At 43.9% G+C, this 23,022-nt stretch overlaps 1 protein-coding gene across 4 annotated transcripts in view; it reads left to right on the forward strand.

Annotated features, from left to right (window-relative positions):
* The window catches only part of GRB10 (growth factor receptor bound protein 10), a 191,044-nt gene that overhangs the window by 83,277 nt on the left and 84,745 nt on the right, over positions 1 to 23,022 (forward strand). For all 4 annotated transcript variants that reach the window (XM_082632732.1, XM_082632734.1, XM_082632733.1 and 1 more), the window contains one exon: positions 14,860 to 14,950. In XM_082632732.1, the coding sequence (XP_082488858.1) occupies positions 14,860 to 14,950 (91 nt within the window). The remainder of the gene's footprint in view (positions 1 to 14,859; positions 14,951 to 23,022) is intronic.

A 23,022-nucleotide genomic window follows, 5' to 3' on the forward strand; every position in this document is an offset into this window, starting at 1 on the left:
AAGAATGGGGGTAAAACAGTACCCTGTGAAAGAAAGGATGGAAGTGAGAATGCATGTAATTGTGTAGCACCACGCCTGGTCTCCAGGATTGTCATAGAAACCTTCTGTTTCTGCATGTTTTTAACCCTTTCTTGACCCCCTTCACCCATTTCTCCCAGCCCTCACCCCCGTCTCTGGCAACCAGCAATCTGTTCTTTGTATCTATGAGCTTTATTTTTAAATTCTTTTTATTTTATTGAAGTAGAGTTGATTTACAGTGTTGTGTTAATTTCTGCTGTACAGCAAAGTGATTCAGCTATACACATGCATACTCTTTTTTTATATTCTTTTCCATTATGGTTTATCACAGGATGTTGAACGTAGTTCCCTGTGCTATAGTATGTTTATCCCTCCTATATATAATAGTTTACATCTGCTAATCTCAAACTCCCAGTCTTTCTTTTTTTAATTTTTTAGATTCCACTTACACGAGAGACCAAGCGATCATATACTATTTATCTTTCTCTGTCTGACCTATTTCACTCAGCATAATGCCCTCAAGGTCTACCCTTGTTGTCACAAATGGCAAGATTTTATTCCTTTTTATGTCTGGATAATATTCTGTTTATATGCCATATCTTCTTTATCCATTCATCCGTCAGTGGACATGTAGGTTGCTTCCGTATCTTGGTTATTGTAAAGAATGCTGCAGTGAACATGGGGGCGCATGTATCATTTCGAATTAGTGTTTTTGTTTTCTTTAGATACCCAGAAATAGAATTGCTGGATCATATGGTGGCTCTGTTTTTCATACTCTGAGGAGCCTCCATCCTGTTTTCCATAGTAGCTACGCCATTTTACATTGCTGTCAATGCATAGTTTCCTTTCACCACATCCTCTCCAACCCTTCTCATTTCTTGTCTTTTTGATACTACATCCTGACAGGTGTACAGTGATATCTCATTGCTTTGATTTGCGTTTCCCTGATGATTAGTGATGTTGAGCATCTTTTCATGTGCCTGTTGGCCATCTGTGTATCTTCTTTGGGAAAATGTCTATTCAGGTTTTCTGCTCATTTTTTTAATAGGATTTTTTTTTTTTTTTTTGGTATTGAGTTACATAAGTTCTTTATACATTTTGGGTGTTAGCCCCTTATCAAATATACAATTTGCAAATATTTTCTCCCATTTACTAGGGTGCCTTCTTATTTTGTTGATGGTTTCCTTTGCTGTACAAAAGCTTTTTAATATGATATAGTCCTACTTTTTACTTTTGCTTTTGTTTCTTTTGCTTTGGTGTCAGATTGAAAAAATCATCACCAAGACATCCTTAACATAAGTCAAGGGGCTTACCACCTATGTTTTCTTCTAGGAGTTTTATGATTTCAAGTCTTATGTTCAAGTCTTTAATCCATTTTGAGTTAATTTTTTGGTATGGTATAAGATAGTAGTTGAGTTTCATTCTTTTGCATGTAGCGGTCCAGCTTTCCCAACATCATTTATTGAAAAGACTATTCTTTCCCCATTGTATATTCTTGGCTTCTTTGTCATAAATAATTGACCATATATGTATGGGTTTATTTCTGGGCTCTCTATTCTGTTCCTTTGATCTATGTGTCTGTTTTTGTGCCATTATCATATTGTTTTAATTACTATAGCTTTGTAGTATACAGTTGTCCCTTGGTGTCCACGGACAGTTGGTTCCAGGACCCCTCTCAGATACCAAAATCTGCAGATGCTTAAGTGCCTTATATAAAATGGTGTAGTATTTGTGTATAACCTGTGCACATCCTTCCATATACTTTAAATGATCTCTAAATCACTTATAATACCCAGTACAATGTAAACACTATCTAAACCATTGGAAATACAACATAAATGTATTGCATTGCTGGTGTGCAGCAATTCAAGTTTGCTGTTTGGAATTTCCTGGAATTTTTTTTTCAAATATTTTCAATCCGCAGTTGGTTGAATTCTCGCGTGTAGGACCCACGGATACGGAGAGCCAACTGTGGTTTGAAATCAGGGAACATGATGCCTCCAGCTTTGCTGTTCTTTCTCAAGACGGCTTTGGCTATTTGGGGTTTTCGTGGTTCCATACAAATTTTAAGACTATTTGTACTATTTCTTTGAAAAATGACATTGGAATTTTGATAGGGATTGCATTGAATCTGTAGATTGCTTTGGATAATATGGACAGTTTAACAATATTGGTTCCTCTAATCCATGAGCATGGAATATCTTCCATTTATGTGCATCTTCAGTTTCTTCCATTAATGTCTTATTGTTTTCAGTGTACAGGCCTTTCATCTCCTTGGTTAGATTTATTCTTAGGTACTTTATTCTTTTTGATGTAATTGTAAATGAGATTATTTTATTTCTCATTGTTAGTATATATAAATGCAATTGATTTTGTGTCCTGCAACTTTACTGAGTTCATTTATTATTAGCTCTAACAGTTTTTTGATGGAGCCTGTAGGGTTTTCTATATACAATTTCATGGCATCTCCAAACAGTGAGTTCCACTTTTTGCTTTCCAATTTGGATAACTTTTACTTCTTTTTCTTGCCTAATTGCTCTGGCTACTGCTTCCAATACTATGTTGAATAAGAGTGGCAGGAGTAGGCATCCTTGTCTTGTTCCTGATCTTAGAGGAAATGCTTTCAGCTTTTCACCACTGAGTATGATGTTAGCTGTGGGCATATCATATATGACCTTTATTATGTTGAGGTATATTCCCTCTCTACCCACTTTGTTGAAAGTTTTTATCAAAAATGATACTGAATTTTGTCAAATGCTTTTTCTGCATCTGTTGAGATCATGATTTTTTAAGCCTTCATTTTGTTAATTTGGTGTATCATATTGACTGATCTGCATATGTTCAATCATCCTTGCATCCCTGGAATAAATCCCACTTGATCATGGTATAGGATCATTTTAATGTATTGTTGAATTTGGTTTGCTAATATTTTGTTGAGGATTTTTACATCTATGTTCATTAGGGATATTAGCTTATAATTTTCTTTTCTTGTGGCATTTTTGTTTGGTATTAGGGTAATGCTGTCCTTATAAAATGAGTTTGGAAGCGTTCCCTCCTCTTCTGTTTTTTGGAAGAATTTGAGAAGGATTGGTATTGATTCTTCTTGGAAAGTTTGGTAGCATCCACCAGTGAAGCCATCTGGTCCTGGACTTTGATTTGTTGGGAGGATTTTTGTTACTGATTAAATCTCCTTACTAGTAATAAATTTGTTCAGGTTTTCTGTTTCATCATGATTCAGTCTTAGTAGGTTGTATGTTTCTAGATATTTATCCATTTCTTCTAGGTTGTCCAGTTTGTTGGTGTGTAATTGTTCATGGTAGATTCTTATGTTTCTTTGTATTTCTGTGATATCAGTTATAAAGTCTCCTTTTTCATTTCTGGTTTTATTTATTTATGTCCTCTTTTTGTCCTGCTGAGTCTAGCTAACGGTTTGTCAGTGTTGTTTATTTTTTTCAAAGAACGGGATCTTAGTTTCATTGATCTTCTCTATCGCCTTTTTAGTCTCCATTTCATTTATTTCTGTCCTAAATTTTATTTCCTCCCTTCTACTATCTTTGGGCTTTGTTTGTTCTTCTTTATCTAGTTCCTTGAGGTGTAAAGTTAGGTTGTTTATTTGAGACTTTTCTTGTTTCTTGAAGTAGGCCTGTGTCACTGTGAGCTTTCCTCTGAGAACTGCTTTTGCTGTATCGCACAAATTTTGGTTTGCTATATCCATTTTCATTTGTCTCAAGGTATTTTTTATTTTTTTATTTCTTCTTTGAACCATTGGCTGTTCAGTAGCATATTGTTTAATCTCCACTTATTTACCAGTTTTACAGTTTTCTTCATGTAATTAATTTCTAGTTTCATATTATCGTGATCAGAAAATAGCACTTGATCTGATTTCTGTTGTAAATTTATTAAGACTTGTGTTATGGACTAACATAAGACCTAGCTGGGGAAATGTTCCATGGGTACTTGAGAAGATTGTGTATTCTGCTGCCTTCAGGTGGATTGTTCTGTACATATCTGTCCAAGCCATGTATTCTAATGTATCTTTTAAGGCTGATGTTTCCTTATTGATTTTCTGTCTGGATGATCTAGTCATTGATGTAAGTGGGGTATTAAAGTCCCTACTATTACTGTATTGCTGTCTATTTCTCCTTTTAGGTCTAGTAATATTTGCTTTATATAGTTAGGCACTCCTGTGTTGAGTGCATAGATATTTACAAATGTTATATCCTCTTGTTGGGTTGACCTCTTTATCATTATGTGATGCCTTTCTTTGTCTCTTATTGCAGTCTTTGTTTCCAGGTCTTTTGTCTGATATAAGTATAGTTACTCCAGCTTTCTTTTGGTTTCCATTTGTATGAAATGTCTTTTTCCATCCCTTCACTTTCAGTCAGTGTGTGGTCTTATATGTGAATTAAGTCTCTTGTAGGCAGCCTATAGATTGGTCTTATATTTTTATCCATTCAGCCACCCCATGTCTTCTGATAGGAGGGTTTAGTCCATTTATATTTAAATTAATTATTGATAGGTGTGAATTTACCACCATTTTTTTTTCCAGGCTGTTTCTGTAGTTCCTCTCTGTTCTTTTCTTCTCTTCCTTTATGATTTATGACTTTCTTTAGTGCTTATATAATGCTTATATTCCTTTCTCTTTTTCTTTTGTATATTTTCTATATAGGTTTTTGCTCTGTGGTTACTGTGAGGCTTAATAAGTTACATCTGTAACAGTCTATTTTAAGTTGATAAGAACTTAAGTTTCATCCCATTCTAAATAAAGCTCAGCATTTTTACTCTCCCCCTCCACCACGTTTTAGATGTCATATTTTACATCTTTTGATCTTGTTATCCCTTAACTAATTATTTATAAGTGCCTAATTTATATCTATACTATATAATTACCTTTCAGTGAGATTTATTATTATTTCATACATTTTCTTGTCAACCCTACCCCAGCTCTTGGTCATCACTCAAACCTTTGTGCTTCTCTCTGGAGCCCATTGTATTTTTGATGTCTCCCAGTCATTGATGATGTACCACAACCTGTCAGTGTGTTTAAGGGGAGGATCTCAGCACCTCAATACAGGCTGCTTGGAAGCCAGACCCTCAGGCATTAGCTTTTAAAAGTGTATAAATATATACAGTCGTGTGGGGCCCCAAAAGTAAGCCCCGTTGGACAGACTATCTGATGGTGTCCCCTGGGTGGCTGTCATAAATATTGGGGCTCCATCTGCTCTCTGTGTAGTGCCCTAGGGTGCATCTTTGCACGAACCATCTCTCTGATTGCCAGAGTCTTGTGAATCCCAGGAATGCAGACCCTCTGGCCGCCAGAGCCAGGTGATCAGGTGGCATCCCCTGGGCAGCAACTGCTGAAACCAGGGCACCAGACCTGGAAACAGGGTACCTGTAGTATGTAAAGCTCCCCTCCAGGAATGCTGGTGCTCTGGAGTGCAGCAGAGAGAGGTTGTGAAGATGGCACCGACCTCTGAGCTGGGCTCTTGGGCAGATGAGTCCAAGCACGTGGGCCCTTCCAGATCACTGCAGTCCTGTGCATCTTGGGACATGAGCCCCTTTGATTTTCAAAATTAGATGTTTTTTCAGGCTTGCCTCTCAGGTGCAGACCCTAAACATTGAGGTACTGATGTGGAGTTTGAACCTTTGCTCCTCGGGAGAAGCTCCAGATTTCGAGTTTTCTCCCATTTGTGGGTCACTGAGCCAGAGGTGGGGTGTATGGCCAGGTCGTGTCCCAGCCCCTCCCTCCTGCCTTGATATGGTTTCCTTCTTGTTTGCCTGATGTGCGGGCATCACTCAGCCAGCCGTAGGCTTTTTAGGAGCAGACTGTTCCCTGTGTAGCTGTAGGGTCAGTGTGTCCATAGGAACAGGTGAGTTCAGGATCTTCCTATGTCACCATCTTGAACTGGAATCTTCACATCCATTTTTAATAAAAATTAGTAATTGTCTGTGGCTCAGGGGAGGGTACATAAGGAATCTGGACCACACCTCCCCACCTGTATATGTTTGAAAGTTCTACAGTGAGATATACATGCCGTTGACAGAAGCGGGCTTTGGGCCATTTAGTTGCCTATTCTTCACTAGGACAGCAGTCTCATAGCTTAGTGGATTTCCATTTTGATTTGTTTTACAGCTTTAACTGCACCTTGTGTGAAATGATAGAAGCCATGGCACTTGTATTTCCCATGTTGATTTTCAGAAGCGTTGGCTTGTTGTGCCTTAGTTGGGGGTCAGCAGTTTCTCCAGGCAGCAAGGTCAGGGGGCAGGAGGGCTACCTGGTGGGAGAGGCCTGGGGGAGGCCCAAGAGCTGCCGGGAGCTGGAGCGGGGATCCCTTGTCAGTATGTCTTTTCCCTGCTCAGCACAGGGGCAGCTGTCGGTAGGGCTGTGGGTAGCTGGGAGCCACTCTGGCTTTGTCTTAGCCGCCACCTCGGGCTGCTGTCCTGGGACTGCCCGTTCCCCTACACCATTCTTGTGCACTGTTGGCTGGTTGGCTGGTTGGTTTTGGGTCCTGTAGTGTTTAAGTTTATTCACGTTAGATTTCTGCTTGTAGATTCTGATTGAGCATTCTCGCTTGTCGAGGACATTTCAGTTCCTCTTGTTCCCTTTTCTGTGGTGTCGATCTTTGCTCAACTTAGCAGGGTAACTAAGGGCACCTACTGTGTCTTTATTGAGGTCGCTGAGAGATTGTATACAGGCAGGTGTGAGGACAAATCCTTGGGACGCCCACTAGAGAGAGATCTTGTTTACGGGCTTCTTGTCCCTGTTGCTTACTGACCATCACTGAACACCTGGTAGCGTTAGTCACTCGACAGACCCTTTGTTTGCATCATTTTAATTTAATCATCCCAACCGACCTGTGAGGTCCCCATTCTGCCCCAAGGAAGCACAGAGATGCAGGAAGTTGCCCAATGTCACAGGACTAACCAGCATATGGGAAACTGGGATTTGATCCCAGAGTCTGGCCTCACCTGTTCATTCCCATTTGTTACCCGGCAGATGCTGTGCTGACTGTTACACTCCGGTCTCATCAAATTCTCCTAGCTGCTCTCTGAGGCATATGTGACCCCAGAACCACTCACCTGCCCAGTGAACGTTTTCTGGTCCCTGGAGCAGTGTTCTTCTTGAGCATCTTGTACTGTTGTTCCACAGCAACTTAGGCCAGGGTTTATTAGACGTGAGTGCCAGCTGACAGTTGGCCTCTTGCCTTTTCTGCGCCCAGGCTGCATTGTCAAGGTTTTTGCTGAAACACGGGTCGTTCTGCTGGCCTCCAGCAGGGGATGGTGTGTCCCAGGACAGCGTTCCGAGGCCTTGCTTCCATCCTGGGGCCTCCACCTTCACCGCCTCCCTGGGAAGCTGTCGGCGGTGAGGCTGGGGTCGGGCTGGGGGTGGGAGGAGGGGACAGTGTGGACGGTGCTCTAGGGGAGGAGGGGTGCACCCTCCTTACTTCTCCCTTTAATTGAAGCAGGGCAGCAGGGTGAGGGGTAAGTGACCTCGGTCCTCTGGGCTGTCACAGAAAGCTCCAGAAGGGGGTGCCTTTTGGGCTGGACCTGGAGGATGAGCAGACGGTGTGTATGGAGGGCAGAGGATATTCCAGACAGTGAGGACTCCACAGAGAGCAGGAGGGGGAGGCACACCACTGGGCCCCTGGAATGTTCCAGTGAGTGAATCAACTAAGGTAAGGAGCTCAGACTCCAGCTCAGACTCAGGACTGAGCAGGGCCCTGGAGTCTGCATTTCTCACTTGTTTTTCCAGCTGAGACGCGCATGATGCTCCGGGAATGACAGGGAGGGACCCAAGCCCTGTTGCCAGGCCCCGTGGGGTCCTGACCCCAGCTTGAGGCACTTTTTAGGTGTAATCTTTAAACCTGCAGGTTCCCCCCTGCAGCCCCTCCATGGGCAGAGGCCTCAGCAGTGGGCAGTGGGCGCTCCTGGGGGGCGAGGAGGACAGGTCCAGGGTGGGACTGGAGGGTCCAGAGGAGCTGGCCAGGTTGGTGCCCCAGCCTGGAGCCAGCAAGAGGCCCGAAGGAGCAAGCCTGGGGGCCTTCATGTGACCCCAGAAGTGGGGCTCACTAAGGAACTTTCTAGAGGAATCGCACGGCCGTGCTGGAGAATCAGCCCATGTCTGGCCTCTCGTGCCTGCCCCTCCGCGCCCTGTGGCTCACCCCCCGCCAGCTCCCAGGGCTCAGCGAGGCTTGAACGAGATCACTTAGCACGAGGTCACCCTGCAGGAGGAAGGTGTCTAGGCCTTGCTCGCTTCCGACTTTGGAAAATGTTTCTAAAGCACGTGGGTTTGGGGATCCAGCACTAAATGGTGAAGTGAGCCATGCAGCTTTAATGAAGGGACTCCCAGCCTCCCACCTCTCCGAGGGGTAAACAGCACTATGACCAAGGACTGTGCTTTAGAGAAGCATCGTCGGCCAGCGGCCACCTTCAGAGAAGAACCCTCGCCTTCCTCTGCAGGCCCTGGGCCTCCTGCAGACAAGGAGGCTGTGTAGTGCTGGCCCTGGGCCCCGGCCTGGCCACGCTGACCTCCTCACCCAAGAGGGAGGCCCACCAACCTGGGACGGGAGAACCCCCCCAGGCAGACCAAACTAGCCCTGGAGGAGACCAGGCCAGCCCAGCGAGAAGACGTTACCCTCGTTCCAGTTTGTATTATTGTGCACTTCCTCTGCACTTGACCTTCCAGCCACGGTGGTTAACTTCTCCCGCCCAGCGGCCTTCATGCTCTGGCTTTAGTTTACAAACACCATCATTTCCCACACTGTTTCATTTCTCTTGGCTTTGCAAGAGAATAGAATTCTCGTCTGAAGCTTCTATATGCTGACTTCGACCTGGGAGTTTTATATACGAACAAATGAGGCAATTGTCGAGATTGTGTTCTTACTGCTCTAATTTGTCAGGCAAGCCCGTCAGATTTCGAACGGTACTTTAGGTGTAGAGTTTGCCAGATAAACTAGAACGTGCCAAGTTAAATTCAGATAAACCACAACATTTTTTTAGGATGAGCCCCATGCAACATTTGGGACATACACCAGAAAAACTATGAGTTGTTTGTCTGAAATTCAAGTTTCACTGAACGTTCTGTATTTTTAGTTGCTAAATCTGGTCACACTATTTAGACAAGGTTGCCTTAAATTAGGTTAGAAGGTTACTTGTCTTCTGAACAGAGGTCTCGGTGGGGTCTGCTGTGCACATCACTGAAAAGAGGTGTTCTCAGGAGGGCAGCATGTTGCTGGGTGACTGGCTCTCAGGATGGCATGTGCACAGGAAACACCGAGGTGTTTGTTTACCTGTCAGGCCACGCCCAGCCCCAGAAACGCCTTGAGCAGGGCCTCGGGTCAGCTGGACCCCCAAACCCTTTGAAATATGTGGGGTATCACAGCTTCTTGGTTTATACTTTCGATGCTTGTGTGGTCTGACTTCAGTCAGATGGTCCACTCCCAACATTCATGTTAGTAATGGGTAGTAATTACTTAAATATAAGGAAATATTCCAGATGAGAAGTTTAAATAATCTAAGCAGACTTTTGTTACCAAACGCAGGTCCATGTGCCCGATGCACAGTGAGGCCAAACTATACTGAAATATTGGAGTTTGGAGCAGAGAGAGGTTTATTGCAGGGCCACGCAAGGAGGTGGGTGGCTTATGCCCCCCAAAACCCCGAACTACCCCAAAGGGTTTCAGCAAAGCATGTGTAAAGGCCAGGTGAGGGAGGGGCATGGTTGGTTTAGTTTATCTGGGGTTAGATAGTTTATCAGGGTTAGTTTATCTGGCAGGCTTCTTGGTGTCAGGATCCTTTGATCTTGCAGCTGTCCACATATGTCAGTTCACAATGTTCCTGTAAACCTTCAGCAAGACGAATGTTACTCTCTGTTCTGCAACTTTTTATTTCTATGTGAATGGAAAAGTGTTATATCCTTAAGGGTCAGAGCCTTGAGAATGGGCTGTCCTGTATATTTCAGGCTCTAGGCAACATTCTTAACTGGAAGCAAAAGCAATAGAGGACAAAGGTTAAAGTCAAAGAAACAGATCCAACATGGAGTCAGATTTGTTCTTCCCTGTGACACTTTGACGCTACTTGTTTAGAAGAAAGTGGCTGAGGAACTCATGTAAAAGCAGCAAAGGGGGAAACGTATGCTGATGATAAAGGTGCCCAGCAGCAGGGAGCATGGGAACCTGGGAGCTAGCCCAGGAAGGAGCAGGTCTGTGGCACCAGCGAGGACCGCAGACCCCTGTGTGCGTGGATTGTGACGTGTGATGTGAAAAGTGACCTTCCAGACCAGGCACGAGGGTGATAAGTGGCCTGCGTGGACTGGTCAGTTTTTGGCCTCACCTCTTCCTGCCCTCCAAAATAGACGGCAGAGGGATGGAAGAGGATGCACCCAGTCGGGGAAGAAACCAGGACAACACGTAAATGGATGCTTCAGTGTAAGATGATGAGCCCCAAAGAAAAGTTCAATAAACTTGACTGCATTGACTTAAACTCTGAGAATCCAACCATAGAGTTAAATCTCAGACAAGGTGGGAAAAGTATTTGCTACAAAGAGGACCAACCTTTGTTTCTTAGCACATAAAGAGCTCATCCTGGGAGATTAAGAAACAGACGGACATTTCTGGGGAGTCCAGGGCCTCAGGGCTGGTGCCCTCCCAGCCGTCCCGCAGGCGGTGTGCAGCCCATTTGACAGATTTTGCCAACTGACTCAGCGAGTCCAGACGCTGGTCCCAAACCCTCAGCTGGGTGATGGGGGCTGAGGTTCCTTCACAGAGGCTCGATTGGGAGCCCTTGCACTGGTCCAGCTGGCCTGTCAAAAAAAGGGTAGTCCAAAAGGAGAGACACAAAGGCCTGATAAGCATATGAAAAAAATGTCTGACTTCAGGATTTAAGACCTGCTTGTGAAAACCACAGGATTAGGCCACTGCCTGCCTCTGGGCCTGACTGGCAAGATAAAAATTCCAACACAGTCACCATCACAGTGTTAGCTGCCTGGGGTGCTGGGGAGAGGGTAGGTCTCTGTTTCAGGTGGAAGCTGGGTGAGCGAGAGCTTGGCAGCGCGTGTCTAGACTCAAAACAAAGCACCTAACTCTCGACCTAGACTGTCTGCCTCTGGGGATCCTAAGTGAATAATCAGAAATGTGGACAAGGTTTTATGCACACAGGCATTTGCTTGATTGTATTTATGTTATCTGAAATTGGCAAATGGCTGAAAGTGTTTCCGAGAGTAGTTTAGAATCTGTAAAAATGATATTTACCAAGGTTTCAAAATAACCTCTTGTGATGTAAATTGGGGAAAAACCACAAAGTTGTTTATACCATGTGATTTCCGCAGTGTCCAGCTATGCATAGTAAAGCTGCAAAGTCCAGGAGAATGCTACCTTACCCCGCTGTCATGGGATTTAGGCTAATTTTTGTGTCTGCTTTGTAGTTCCAAAAATTTTTATGGGTGGTTTTAAGATGTGGAGAAGAAGGAAAAAATATTTATCTCAGATGGTAAAGAGCCGATTGGATGGAAGAAACACTGGGCTGTGGAGGTGCTGAAAATAGGTGGGGTGACCCCGGACGGGGAGACTGCTGAACCTCTTGGGCTGGGGGGGCCACCCTGTACTCTAACCTTGACCGCCCACCCCGCCTCAGCACCTTGCGGGCGGGGGAGGGGGGCAGTCCTAGTGTCACCACTCTTGCCTCCCAGACGCCATGTTCTCCAAACTAATCCCTCTCCTCTCTCCCAATCAAAACCTTACTTTCCTCTCCCGTTGCGGAGCACAGGCTCCGGACGCGCAGGCTCAGTGGCCATGGCTCACGGGCCCAGCCGCTCCGCGGCATGTGGGATCCTCCCGGACCGGGGCACGAACCCGTGTCCCCTGCGCCGGCAGGCGGACTCTCAACCACTGCGCCACCAGGGAAGCCCTAAACCTTACTTTCTTAACAAACTCTACGTTCGCCAGTTGGGTATTAATGAAAGAAATCGTGTTACACAGCTACTTAATGGGGTACGCTAGAATGATGGAAGGGCTGATGGGGAACGTTTGTCGCCATGGAAAATTTCAGAAAGCTACGTTAAAATATAACAGTAGGTGTCATGACTGTGATTCCGTTTTTTATCAGAATCATTTGTAACCCCCATGTGATTCAAATAAAACGTATACGCTATCCATAAATAATTCAAACATTGCATCTGTACACACTCTCTGTGTGTGCATTTTTTTTTTTCTCTGAAAGAACAGCCCAGAAACTGCTGATAGGATAACATCCTTGGGTGAGAGAAGAGAGGTTCATTTTCACTTTTGTCTTTATAGTTTTCTTTAGCGTCTAGAATTTCCTAACTAGCAGGCATTATGTCTGTGATTAAAAAAGCCAAAAGAGGGCTTCCCTGGTGGCGCAGTGGTTGAGAGTCCGCCTGCCGATGCAGGGGACACGGGTTCGTGCCCCGGTCTAGGAGGATCCCACATGCTGCGGAGTGGCTGGGCCCGTGAGCCATGGCCACTGAGCCTGTGTGTCCGGAGCCTGTGCTCTGCAACGGGAGAGGCCACAACAGTGAGAGGCCCACGTACCGCAAAAATAAAATAAATAAATAAATAAGCCAAAAGAGAGCTATTCCTTTTGAAGGGGGAGCGCAGAGAGAGAGAAGCAGGTGAAAATCTCTCCCTTACCAGAGGTCTTCGTTCAGTGTTCCCAGGTTTTCTGGAGGAAGGTGTGAAGGTGGCTGTGCTCCCCGGGGAGCAAGCATCTTCTCTCCCTTCTGGACTCTCTCCGTGCAGCTCCCCACTCTGCCCTCCCTCTCTTGGGAGTGGCCCCAGCGGAGTGTGGACCAGGCCCACCCCTGTGGGCACACAGTGGGGTTATCACTCATCCTCTCCTACACCCGGGCAGGCCAAGACTCTGGATGCAGAAGCCACTGCCAGGGGGTGGGGGGACCACTCAGGCCATAAAGTGTCTTGTCAGAATAATGTGCTTTTCTGGAGTTTCTTGTGTGAGCAGCTTGGGCTGGAAGGCACTTGGGTTCTGGAGCCCAGCTGTCTGGGGTCCAGTCCCAGGGCTGCCCCTGACCACGGGGTGATAGTGGGTGGATGCTCCTTCCCTGCCTCAGCTTCCTCATCTATGAAATGGGAGTTCGGCTGGCAGCATATAAGCTCCACGCCATGCCGGCACCCAAGGTGTGGTGGGGGGGACTTTGCATGTGCAGAGCTTTGTGGTACAAGGATGCTGAAGGTAGCTACTTGTACTTGTGTCAATTTTTATTAATATTAATAGATTTTCCATGATTTTCCATGCATTTTCCATTAATAGATTTTCCATGCAGATCTTATACTTTCTGACACAGTTCTAAAACCTTTCCAATTACAGAGGCAATATATGTGCATTTATAAAAATTACAAAAGCTTCTTAAATCTACCAGAGAAGTCTGTCATCTCTCCACCCCAAGTTAATCACTGCTAATACTTTATTTTAAGCATGTAAATATTTTACAGGCCCATTTTCTTTGTCCATGTTTTAATGTATCTTTCATTGGCTTGATTATAATCCCATGAAGATGTTTTTCTGGAGTTGTGGGTTTGGTTTTGTGTGTCTGTGTGTGTGGTACGCGGGCCTCTCACTGTTGTGGCCTCTCCCGTTGCGGAGCACAGGCTCCGGACGCGCAGGCTCAGCAGCCATGGCTCACGGGCCCAGCCGCTCCGCAGCATGTGGGATCCTCCCGGACCGGGGCTCGAACCCGTGTCCCCTGCATTGGCAGGCAGACTCTCAACCAATGCGCCACCAGGGAAGCCCTGGAGTTGTGGGCTTGGTTTTAATGTTGCTGTTTTAACTTTTGCCAAAAATTTTTTCACCTGAGGTCTAAAAAATGCCACTGAATATACACACTACTATGTATAAAATAGGTAACCAGCAAAGACCTGCTGTACAGCACAGGGAACTCTACTCAGCGTTCTGTAATAACCTACAAGGGGAAAGAATCTGAAAAACAATGAATGTATGTATATATATATACTGAATCACTGTGCTGTACACCTGAAACTAACACAATATTGTAAATCAACTAGACTCCAATAAAATTAGAAAAAAAAAGAAAGAGAAAAAATAGAAATAGAAACAAAATACAATAGAGAGGGTCAAAAAAAACTAAAAGATTATTCTTTGAAAATATCAATAAAATGTATTTCCCATCAATCAGTGAAACAAATCAAGAAACATCCCACCAGCAACCAGTAACAGGAAAATTATAGTGACATCTCTTCAGATAGTAAAATAAAATCAGAGGATGTTATGAATAATATGCCAATAAATTTGGAATTTTAGATTAGACAAGCGCCTATAAAAATATAACTTACTAAAACTGATATAGGAAAATTTTAATCTGAATAAATCTATACTATTAGGAAAATTTCTTTTTGCAGTGCCACTGAGCTCTGGACACTCTGTGGAGGGTCCAGTTATAAAACAGTCGCTGGGCATTTCCTTCCCAGGTAACAGACCACCTAGGGCTTGATCACCAGTAATTGTTACAGAAGATGCCTGTGCTCCATGGAATGCTAATTCTTTACATTCATGGCTTAAACCCTGCAGTTGACAGTAATTCTTTTTGAATTGCTATTCAGGGAAAGCAATTTAAGCCAAAAACAAGGAGTCACTTTTTCTTCCAGCTCTCTAGCCAGCAGGCTGTCCCTTTTTATGATGAACTTTCCTTTTACTGCGTATTTTAAACGACTGTCGTTCAAAACTAAAAAAGTAAATAAATTGAGAAAGTAAGAAATGGGGGAAGAAAGAAAAGAAATGCTGGGGGCGGGTGGATGTGACCCCTGTGAAGTGCTTCTTTTGACCAGAACCTTTCCGCACCTGTCTTTCCAGGACCAGGTGGAACAGACATCTCCTCGCCGTCCTGGAAATCTGGCAGGACCCGGCTTCCCAGCGCCGCCTGACCGGCTGGCGAATCACCAAGGTAAGGACGGAGTCACAAAAGCGCCCTGACACAGATGCCCTGACTCTCTCACTACAGCTTTGCAGCGATGCTAGGCTTTGTATTCTAAGAAACTGTTCCTGACTCTGATATAAGAAGATGCTGACCTTAGCTCTTCTTTTCCCCTTTAAGGAAAATAAATTCTATAAAAGAGAGAAATACTCGGTTATGACATCTTCCTATAGTTTCTTTCAATGAACCAACTTCAGTGAGCAAAACTTCCAAATAGATTTCATGTGAATTTTCCCAGGCTTCAACTTCAAGGCAACCTTAGAGGCCCCTCCATGGTGGGACCCTCTTGATTTTGGTGTTTTTATTTGCACTTAAGCTAGTTTTGCGTGTAGGTACCCTTGGCAGTTCTCTACTTTCCTAGGATTCCTTCTGTTTCTTCTGGTTAATTTCTGACGGGATCATCGTGGGGAAGAAGGGAATGTCTTAAATGGTTACAAGGTCTGGTAACTTGGGTCTAATAAACCCCAGCTTTCATGTAGGACAGGACTTAGGAAGAGAATTGGTCTGGTCATGAGGTGGGACAGGAAAAGCACACATGGCTGGTGGTGGAGAGTTTAAGTATCAGAAATTGTAGGGTTTCGAGCTGGTAGGAATTCGAATAATCAGATTTTCTTAATTGCCTAAGGAGAAAGAGGATGACATTTAGCAAAAATAAAGTCTGGGAGCTGGCCATGAAGTCAGAAGGATGTTTTCTCGAGCATTAGAAGATTTATAAAAGCTGTCGGGATTTCCTGTGTCAAGCGTAATTTTAGGTGCCCTTTTAGAAAGCTCTCACACAAAGTGATGCGAGGGGAGTGCCAATTTGATCACATCGGCTTTGAAACTCAGGGAAGTCTTAACTTATTACATCTCACTGCTTACACTGAGTGACCTGGGGTCTGCGTGTCTCAGCAGCTGCAGCTGGGCCCAGGGGAGTGAGCGGACATGACTCCAGGCTGAACTCAGCTCCCCAGACAGTCAGGCTTTTAAGCCATCATGACATTGACCACCTTTCCCTCCAGTCTTCAGTAATTCTTCACACACGGCACATAGAACAGGAAAATCAAAAGGACTCAGCCCACGGGCTTCCCTGGTGGCGCAGTGGTTGAGGGTCTGCCTGCCGATGCAGGGGACACGGGTTTGTGCCCTGGTCCGGGAAGATCCCACATGCCACGGAGCGGCTGGGCCCGTGAGCCATGGCCGCTGAGCCTGCGCGTCCGGAGCCTGTGCTCCGCAACGGGAGAGGCCACAACAGTGAGAGGCCCGCGTACTGCAAAAAAAAAAAAAAAAAAAAAAAAGGACTCAGCCTGGCTCAGACCCAGGACCGAGATGCCCCCAGAGCAGTGAGCAATGCTGACACCCGTGCCCACCAGGCTGCAGGTCCCAAAGCCACCACTGACGGCAGCAGTTCAGGTCCCAGGGAATAGTAGGGGTGGAGCTCCTGCAGCTCGCTGGGAGCTGGAGTGGGGCACGCCCCCTCCTGAAAGGCCCTGGAAAACAGTGCATGTGGACCATAACAGCTGGCATGGCCCCGCAGCACTGCAGCCTCCCCTGAGGAGGTCCCTGAGGGTCCCAGTACCCCACCCAGCACACGGGAGGGTGGGCAGGGGGCGCACAAGCACAGCCCAACCCAGGTACCACTGCACGCTGGTGTTCCCAGCACGGGAAGCAGTCTGCTACTAGGCAGCGCCGCTCCCGGGATCGAGAGATTGCCACTTTACACGTGCAGATAAGTGTCTTTGTAATGCCCTGGAGATGAAAACAAGAATAACATCCACCAGAGAGGACAAGAAACTCTGAAACACAATGGGAAGAAATGAAGCAAGAAGGGGGGCTGTGAGAGAGAGTCCCTGAGAAGTTTTGGAAATGAAATGAATAGCCATTGGCATTTCCAAAATGCTGGATTTGGTCTAAAGAGAATGGATGAGCTGGAGTCACCTCCCTCTAGCCCAGAGAGTCATGGGAAAACGTGGACGGGCCATTGGACACGGTCATTTAGACGTGCATGAGGACAGGAGAGTGGAGGGAATGGGGGTGGGGTGTGAAGAGATGCTGGCCAAGAACGGGCCAGAAATGAGAAGACGGAGCCCCCCGACTGCACTCAGAGAACTAAGAGGAAAAATGACGGTTCATCCACATCTAAAAGCATTTAGCATTATTCCAGAAAATGGAAGACAAGAGAAAATCCAAAGGGAAGCAGCAGATTTCACAACCCAGGAATGGCCACTGGATGGATGGCCGACTTGGGCCCAGGAGGAGCCAGAAGACAATGCAGGAGATTTTTAAGGTGTTGAGGGAAAAAGAACTGTCCGCCTAAGATTTTATACCAACATCTTGTGAAAGCAAAACACAGCTTTCAGATGAAGGTTGAGACAGTTTATTACTGGCAGTCCTCACTAAAAGAATGATTAAAAGTTGTACTTCCAGAAGAAGAAATGTGGGTGGCGAGGAAGGCCTGGAGCATGAAAAGAGTAACGGGCCGAGAAAGAAATGCTGTGTCGTAAGTTGAATTCTATGTGAATTGTTAAAACTAAGTTAAACTAAAACTTTGGTTAATTAACCATTGGGAATGAGTGTTAAATGTGTGATGGAATCATAATAAGACCCTAGTTAGGATAAAAGGAATGTAAAATGACTTGAGACTACATTAGAAAAAAAGATAGTTATGTATTTTAAAATATTAGGTGCAACTAAAATATTGACTGTAATTACTCAAAGAATATGTGTATAGTCTGTAGTTTATAACCTAGCAGAAAAAAATATAAGGGAATCTACAGTTTATAAAAACAACCAACATCAAGCAGAAAAGGATGAAAAACCAGATGTGAACAAAAAAGGATGTCAAACAGGAAATATAAAATACGAGGATTATTATTTATATATAATTATGGTATATAATTATAGTATTATTTATATATAATTATAGTAGTGTTATTATATTATTTATATATAATACTGTTAGGATATCTCTAATAGTATTAACAGGTTCAAATTAGTAGAAATACATAGAACCCTGCACCCAACAGACAGACACTTGATTCTTCTCTAAAATCCATATAACTTTTTAAAAAGTTGACCATATATGGAAAGTTGAACTGAATTGTAAACATTCTGTTTCATGCATGCCACGGTCTTTGACCCAGTGTGATTAAATCAGAAGTCAACAGAAAAAGTTCAAAACAAAACATGTAAACATATTGTGGAAACATTACAAAACCTCCTTACTTCACTCATGGTTAGGAGATCACAATGAAAATATCAGTCATTTAGAACTGAATGAAAAAGGCACGTACTACAGTTTGGAAATTATAAAATGCTGCAAAATGGTATTCAAGACTAAATTTCTAATCTTTAAAAGGAGGAAAAATTGAAATTAGAAGAATGAAAATGGAATAACTCTCAGGAATGTAAAGGAAGTCATTATAAAAGTTAAGATCAGAAATCATTGAAATGATGAAGAAAATATCAGTAGACAGAAACAGAACTAAAGCCAGTGTTTCCTAAAATCTACCAAAATCACAGACGCTCAGGAGGAGGAAGGACGTGCAAGAAAATCATATGAAGAGCACGTCACAGATAAAAGAGTGTCGTGAAATGAGAAAACCATGAACAACTTTATGCCAATAAATGTGAACGTATGAGGGAAATGGATAATTAATGTATTGCAAAAATATACAGACAAAATTGCAACACCAAATGCTGGAGAGACTATGGAGCAACAGGAAGTCTAATCATTGCTGGTGGGGATACAAAATGGTGCAGCCACTTTGGAAGATGGTTTGATAGTTTCTTACAAAACTAACATCCTCTTACTGTAGGAGACAGCCATTCATGTTCCTTGGTATTTGCTCAAATGAGTTTTGAAAATTTATGTCCACCTGAAAACTTGCACACAGATATTTATAGCAGCTTCAATCATAATTGCCAAAAGGTGGAAGCGACCAAGGTGTCCTTCAGTAGGTGATGGGTAAATAAACTGTGGTGCAGTATTATTCAGTGTTAGAGAGAAATGAGCTATCAAGCCAATGACAAGACACAGAAAATCTTAAATGCATATTACTAAGTAAAAGGACCAGTTTGAAAAGGCTACATACTGTATGAGTCCCCAACTGTATGACATTCTGGAAAAGGGAAAGCTATGGAGACAGAGGCAACAGTGGGGAAAGATGAACAGGCAGAACAGAGAGGGTTTTATTAGGGCAGTGAAAATACCATGTGTGATGTTAGAATGCTCGACGTCACTACGGATACGTTTGTCCAAACCCGTGGAATGTACCAAGGTTCACCAAAGGTGAACCCTAAAGTCCGCTGTGGACTTTGTGTGATTTTGATGTGTCAGTGTTGGTTCATCCTTGGTAAAAAGAAAAAAATGTACCATTCTAGTGAGTGATGGTGCTCGTGGGCAGCTATGCATATGTAGGGAGTACAGGATAAATGGGAAACTCTGCATCCCCCTGTCAATTTTGTTGTATACCAAAAACTGCTCTAAAAAAAAGGCTTTAAAAAAAAAAAGTTTTAGGTGGAGAATCCTGAAGGAATAAAGAATAGTTGAAAGGGAGAAACGAAACATAGTTGACACTGGGAGAAATATCAGAGTTTAATAAAGAACTCTGGCAGAATGGAGTCCGAAAATAATACCACCTCCTCAGAGATGCTCAGGGAATTCTGCAAATGAGTGTCATGGAGCCTTCAAAAAACAAATAATTTCTCTTTTTGTGCCAGTGGCTGGAGAGAGAGAGGAGAAAAGCTCCCCCACTCATTTTATAACATTCTGTAGTTTTGTAAGAGACAGTCCAAGAAATCCAAGTACAGGCCTATTTCACATTTTAACATAACAACCAAAAAGTCTGTAGAAAGCACTGAGGAATCACATTTAACAGTTTATCTTAAATAAAACACAGAACAAACAAATGTTATGACCAAATTGGATTTATTATAATAATGCAAGGATGCTTTCCCATCATTAGACTACGAACACATTTAACACGTGAAAAGATTAAAGGAAAGAAAATGGTCATTGGACCGGAGACAGTTATTTAATACAGTTCTCCACTCATATAACACAAAACAGACAGTAACAACCAAACTCTTACTAAACCAGTACAGATCTTCCTTGACTTACATGCCTATAAACTGATTGCAATTTGATAATATCGTTAAGTCAAAAATGCATTTAATACACCTAACTCACTATAGCTTGGCCTTGCCCACCTTAAATGTTTTCAGAATGGTTTCATTAGCCTACAGTTGGGCAAAATCTAACACAAACCTATTTTACAATAAAATGTCGACTATCTCTCGTAATTTATTGAATGCTGTACTGAAGTGGAAGGCAGAATGGTTGTCTGGGTCCAGACTGGTTGCAAGTGTATCAGTGGTTTGCCCTCATGAGCTGGGCTGCTTGCTTGGACCCTGAGGCTCCCTGCCCAGCGTCACGAGAGAGGATCGGACAGCATGTCACGAACCCGGGAAACGATCAAAATGCAAAATTCGAAGTACAATTTCTACTGAATGCGAATCACGTTCTCACCATGTTAAAGTCAAAAAATCCTAAGTGGAAGTACCACTAAGTCAGGGACTGTCTGTAGTAAAAAGAAACCTCTGTAACCTGTTGAAAGTCTGTTTGTTGAAGATATACAGCATCCAGCATCCACGGTGGAGAAATATTAGAGTCATGTCCATGAAAGTCAGGACTGACACAGAAAGGTCTGCTGTGACAAGAGGTCTTCACCAGTGTCGTAAAACAAACACAGAACCAGAAATGCAAACACCAAAAGGAAGAAATGGAATTGGTGCCTCTCTGCAAATATTATCTTACAGAAAAACCCGAACAAACTTTTTGGCCAACCCAATAGTATCCAAATAGAAAATTCATTTAAAATAAATGAGTTCTGCAAGATGGTAGATAGGTGAGATCAACAGATAAAATGTAAAAATACCTTGTGCAACGGTAGAAAACAATCAGGAAGTGTAATGCAAATAGAAATCCCACCTACAGAATTACAAAAATGATAAGGTATTCTAGAAATAAATTCAACTAGATTACTTGACGTTCTAAGATGTTTTTCAAGGACATAAAAAAGACCTATATAAGTGGAGAGTTATCCTGTGATCACAAATGAGAAGACTTAAATAGTGAAGATGTTAATGTCTTCCCGAGTTTATCTTTAAATTGAATGCAGTTGCGAGCAGGTTTCGAAGCGTTTGGTGTGACCTGATAGATGGTTCCTACCTCTAATGTGGACGTGTGAAAACTCCATAACAGCAAAGAGAAATTTGAAGATGAGCAAAGCATACGTAGGCAGGAAGGGGTGATTTGCACCATCAGGTAGCAAGGCTGCTTATGAGACCTTACAGTTAGGAAAGCATGTTGTTGATTCAAGGACAGACAAATAGACATCCCATAGAGACCCACACAGTTACGGAAACTCAGTACAGCACAGAGAAGTTGTGGTAGAGCCCTGAGGACAGGGGGCCCGTGACTCCTCCAGGGGTGGTGGGCATGGGGGTTGGGGGGAAAACTGGATCCCTACCACGTATGATCCACAGCCATCGATTCTAGGGGGGCAAACTGGATCCCTACCATATGTGATCCACAACCATCAATTTCAGGTGAGTGACTGACTAAAAGTGGAAAACAAAATGTTTTTTTATTTTGTCTAATAATAAGAATTAGTGATTTCAAGATCTGTGAGTCTGTTTCTGTTTTGTGAATAAGCTCATTTGTATCATTTTTTATTAGATTCCACATATGAGTGATATCATATGACATTTGTCTTTCTCTGTCTGACTTGCTTCACTTAGTATGATCATCTCTAGGTCCATCCATGTTGCTGCAAATGGCATGATTTCATCCTTTTTCATGGCTGAGTAATATTCCATTGTATATATGTACCACATCTTTATCCATTCATCTATCGATGGACATTTACACAGATCTTGAAATCAAACTTACGGTTACCAAAGGGGAAACGTGGGGGGAAGGGATAAATTAGGAGATTGGGGTTGTCATATACACACTACTATATATAAAATAGATAACTAATAAGGAGCTACTGTATAGCACAGGGAACTCTACTCAATATTCTCTAGTAACCTATATGGGAAAAGAATCTGAAAAATAATGGAAATATGTATGTGTATAACTTGAATCACTGTACTGTACACCAGAAACTAACACAACATTGTAAATCAACTATACTCCAATAAAAATTGAAAAAAAAAAGAATTAGTGAGTAGTGAGAATCTTCATACACTCAGGCTGAGAAAAGACTTCCTAAGTAAGACTTAGCACAACCATAAAGGAAAGATGTTTGAGTCCATAACACACAAATTGCTGTACAAACCTAACAGACAGCATCTAAAACACTGACAGGCACACTTTGGCCTGGGAAAAATATTTGCAGTGCGTATAACGTGCAAAGTATTAGTATCCTCGTAAAAAGTCCTATACATGAGAGAAGCAATCAGATAGAAAAACTGGCAAAAAGCAGGAGCAGGCAGTTTGCAAAAGAGGCAAGCATGCTGTGTTTGTATGGGATGCTGCACGGTCATTTCACATGGAGACGTGGAAGTGGCTGGTCTGCGGCTGGAGGGAGCCTGTGCTCCCAGGTCTGTGACGTGGGGCAGAAAAGCGCAGGTCTCTCTCTCTCTTTCAAGTGCATCCAGGTCCCGCATGCTCAGCCTTCCTTTGGCACCCCTGCGGCCCTGCGTGTCCCTGTGCCTGTTTGTGTGCGTGGGCTGGGCTTTGCGGCGCCCAGCTGTGCAGCACAGAGGCCGGTGCCCTCCCGAGCCGGGGTCTGCACAGCCTGCAGGAGCCTGCAGCCTGTCCTGCCCGCGGTGGAGGGGGCCCTCCTGCAGCCTGTCCTGCCCGCGGTGGAGGGGGCCCTCCTGCAGCCTGTCCTGCCCGCGGTGGAGGGGGCCCTCCTGCAGCCCTGAGCCATCCCTCCTCTCCTTACCACCTCCGCGCCAAAGTTCTTCCTAACGAGACAGCTGGGGATTCGGGACAGCACTTGACAGGGACACAGCGCTGTTCTTTCTTGCTTCCTTAATCTGCAAGGCAT

The sequence above is a fragment of the Mesoplodon mirus genome (assembly GCF_964341445.2).
Source record: "Mesoplodon mirus genome assembly, chromosome: 9".
NCBI classification, from domain to species: Eukaryota; Metazoa; Chordata; class Mammalia; order Artiodactyla; family Ziphiidae; genus Mesoplodon; species Mesoplodon mirus.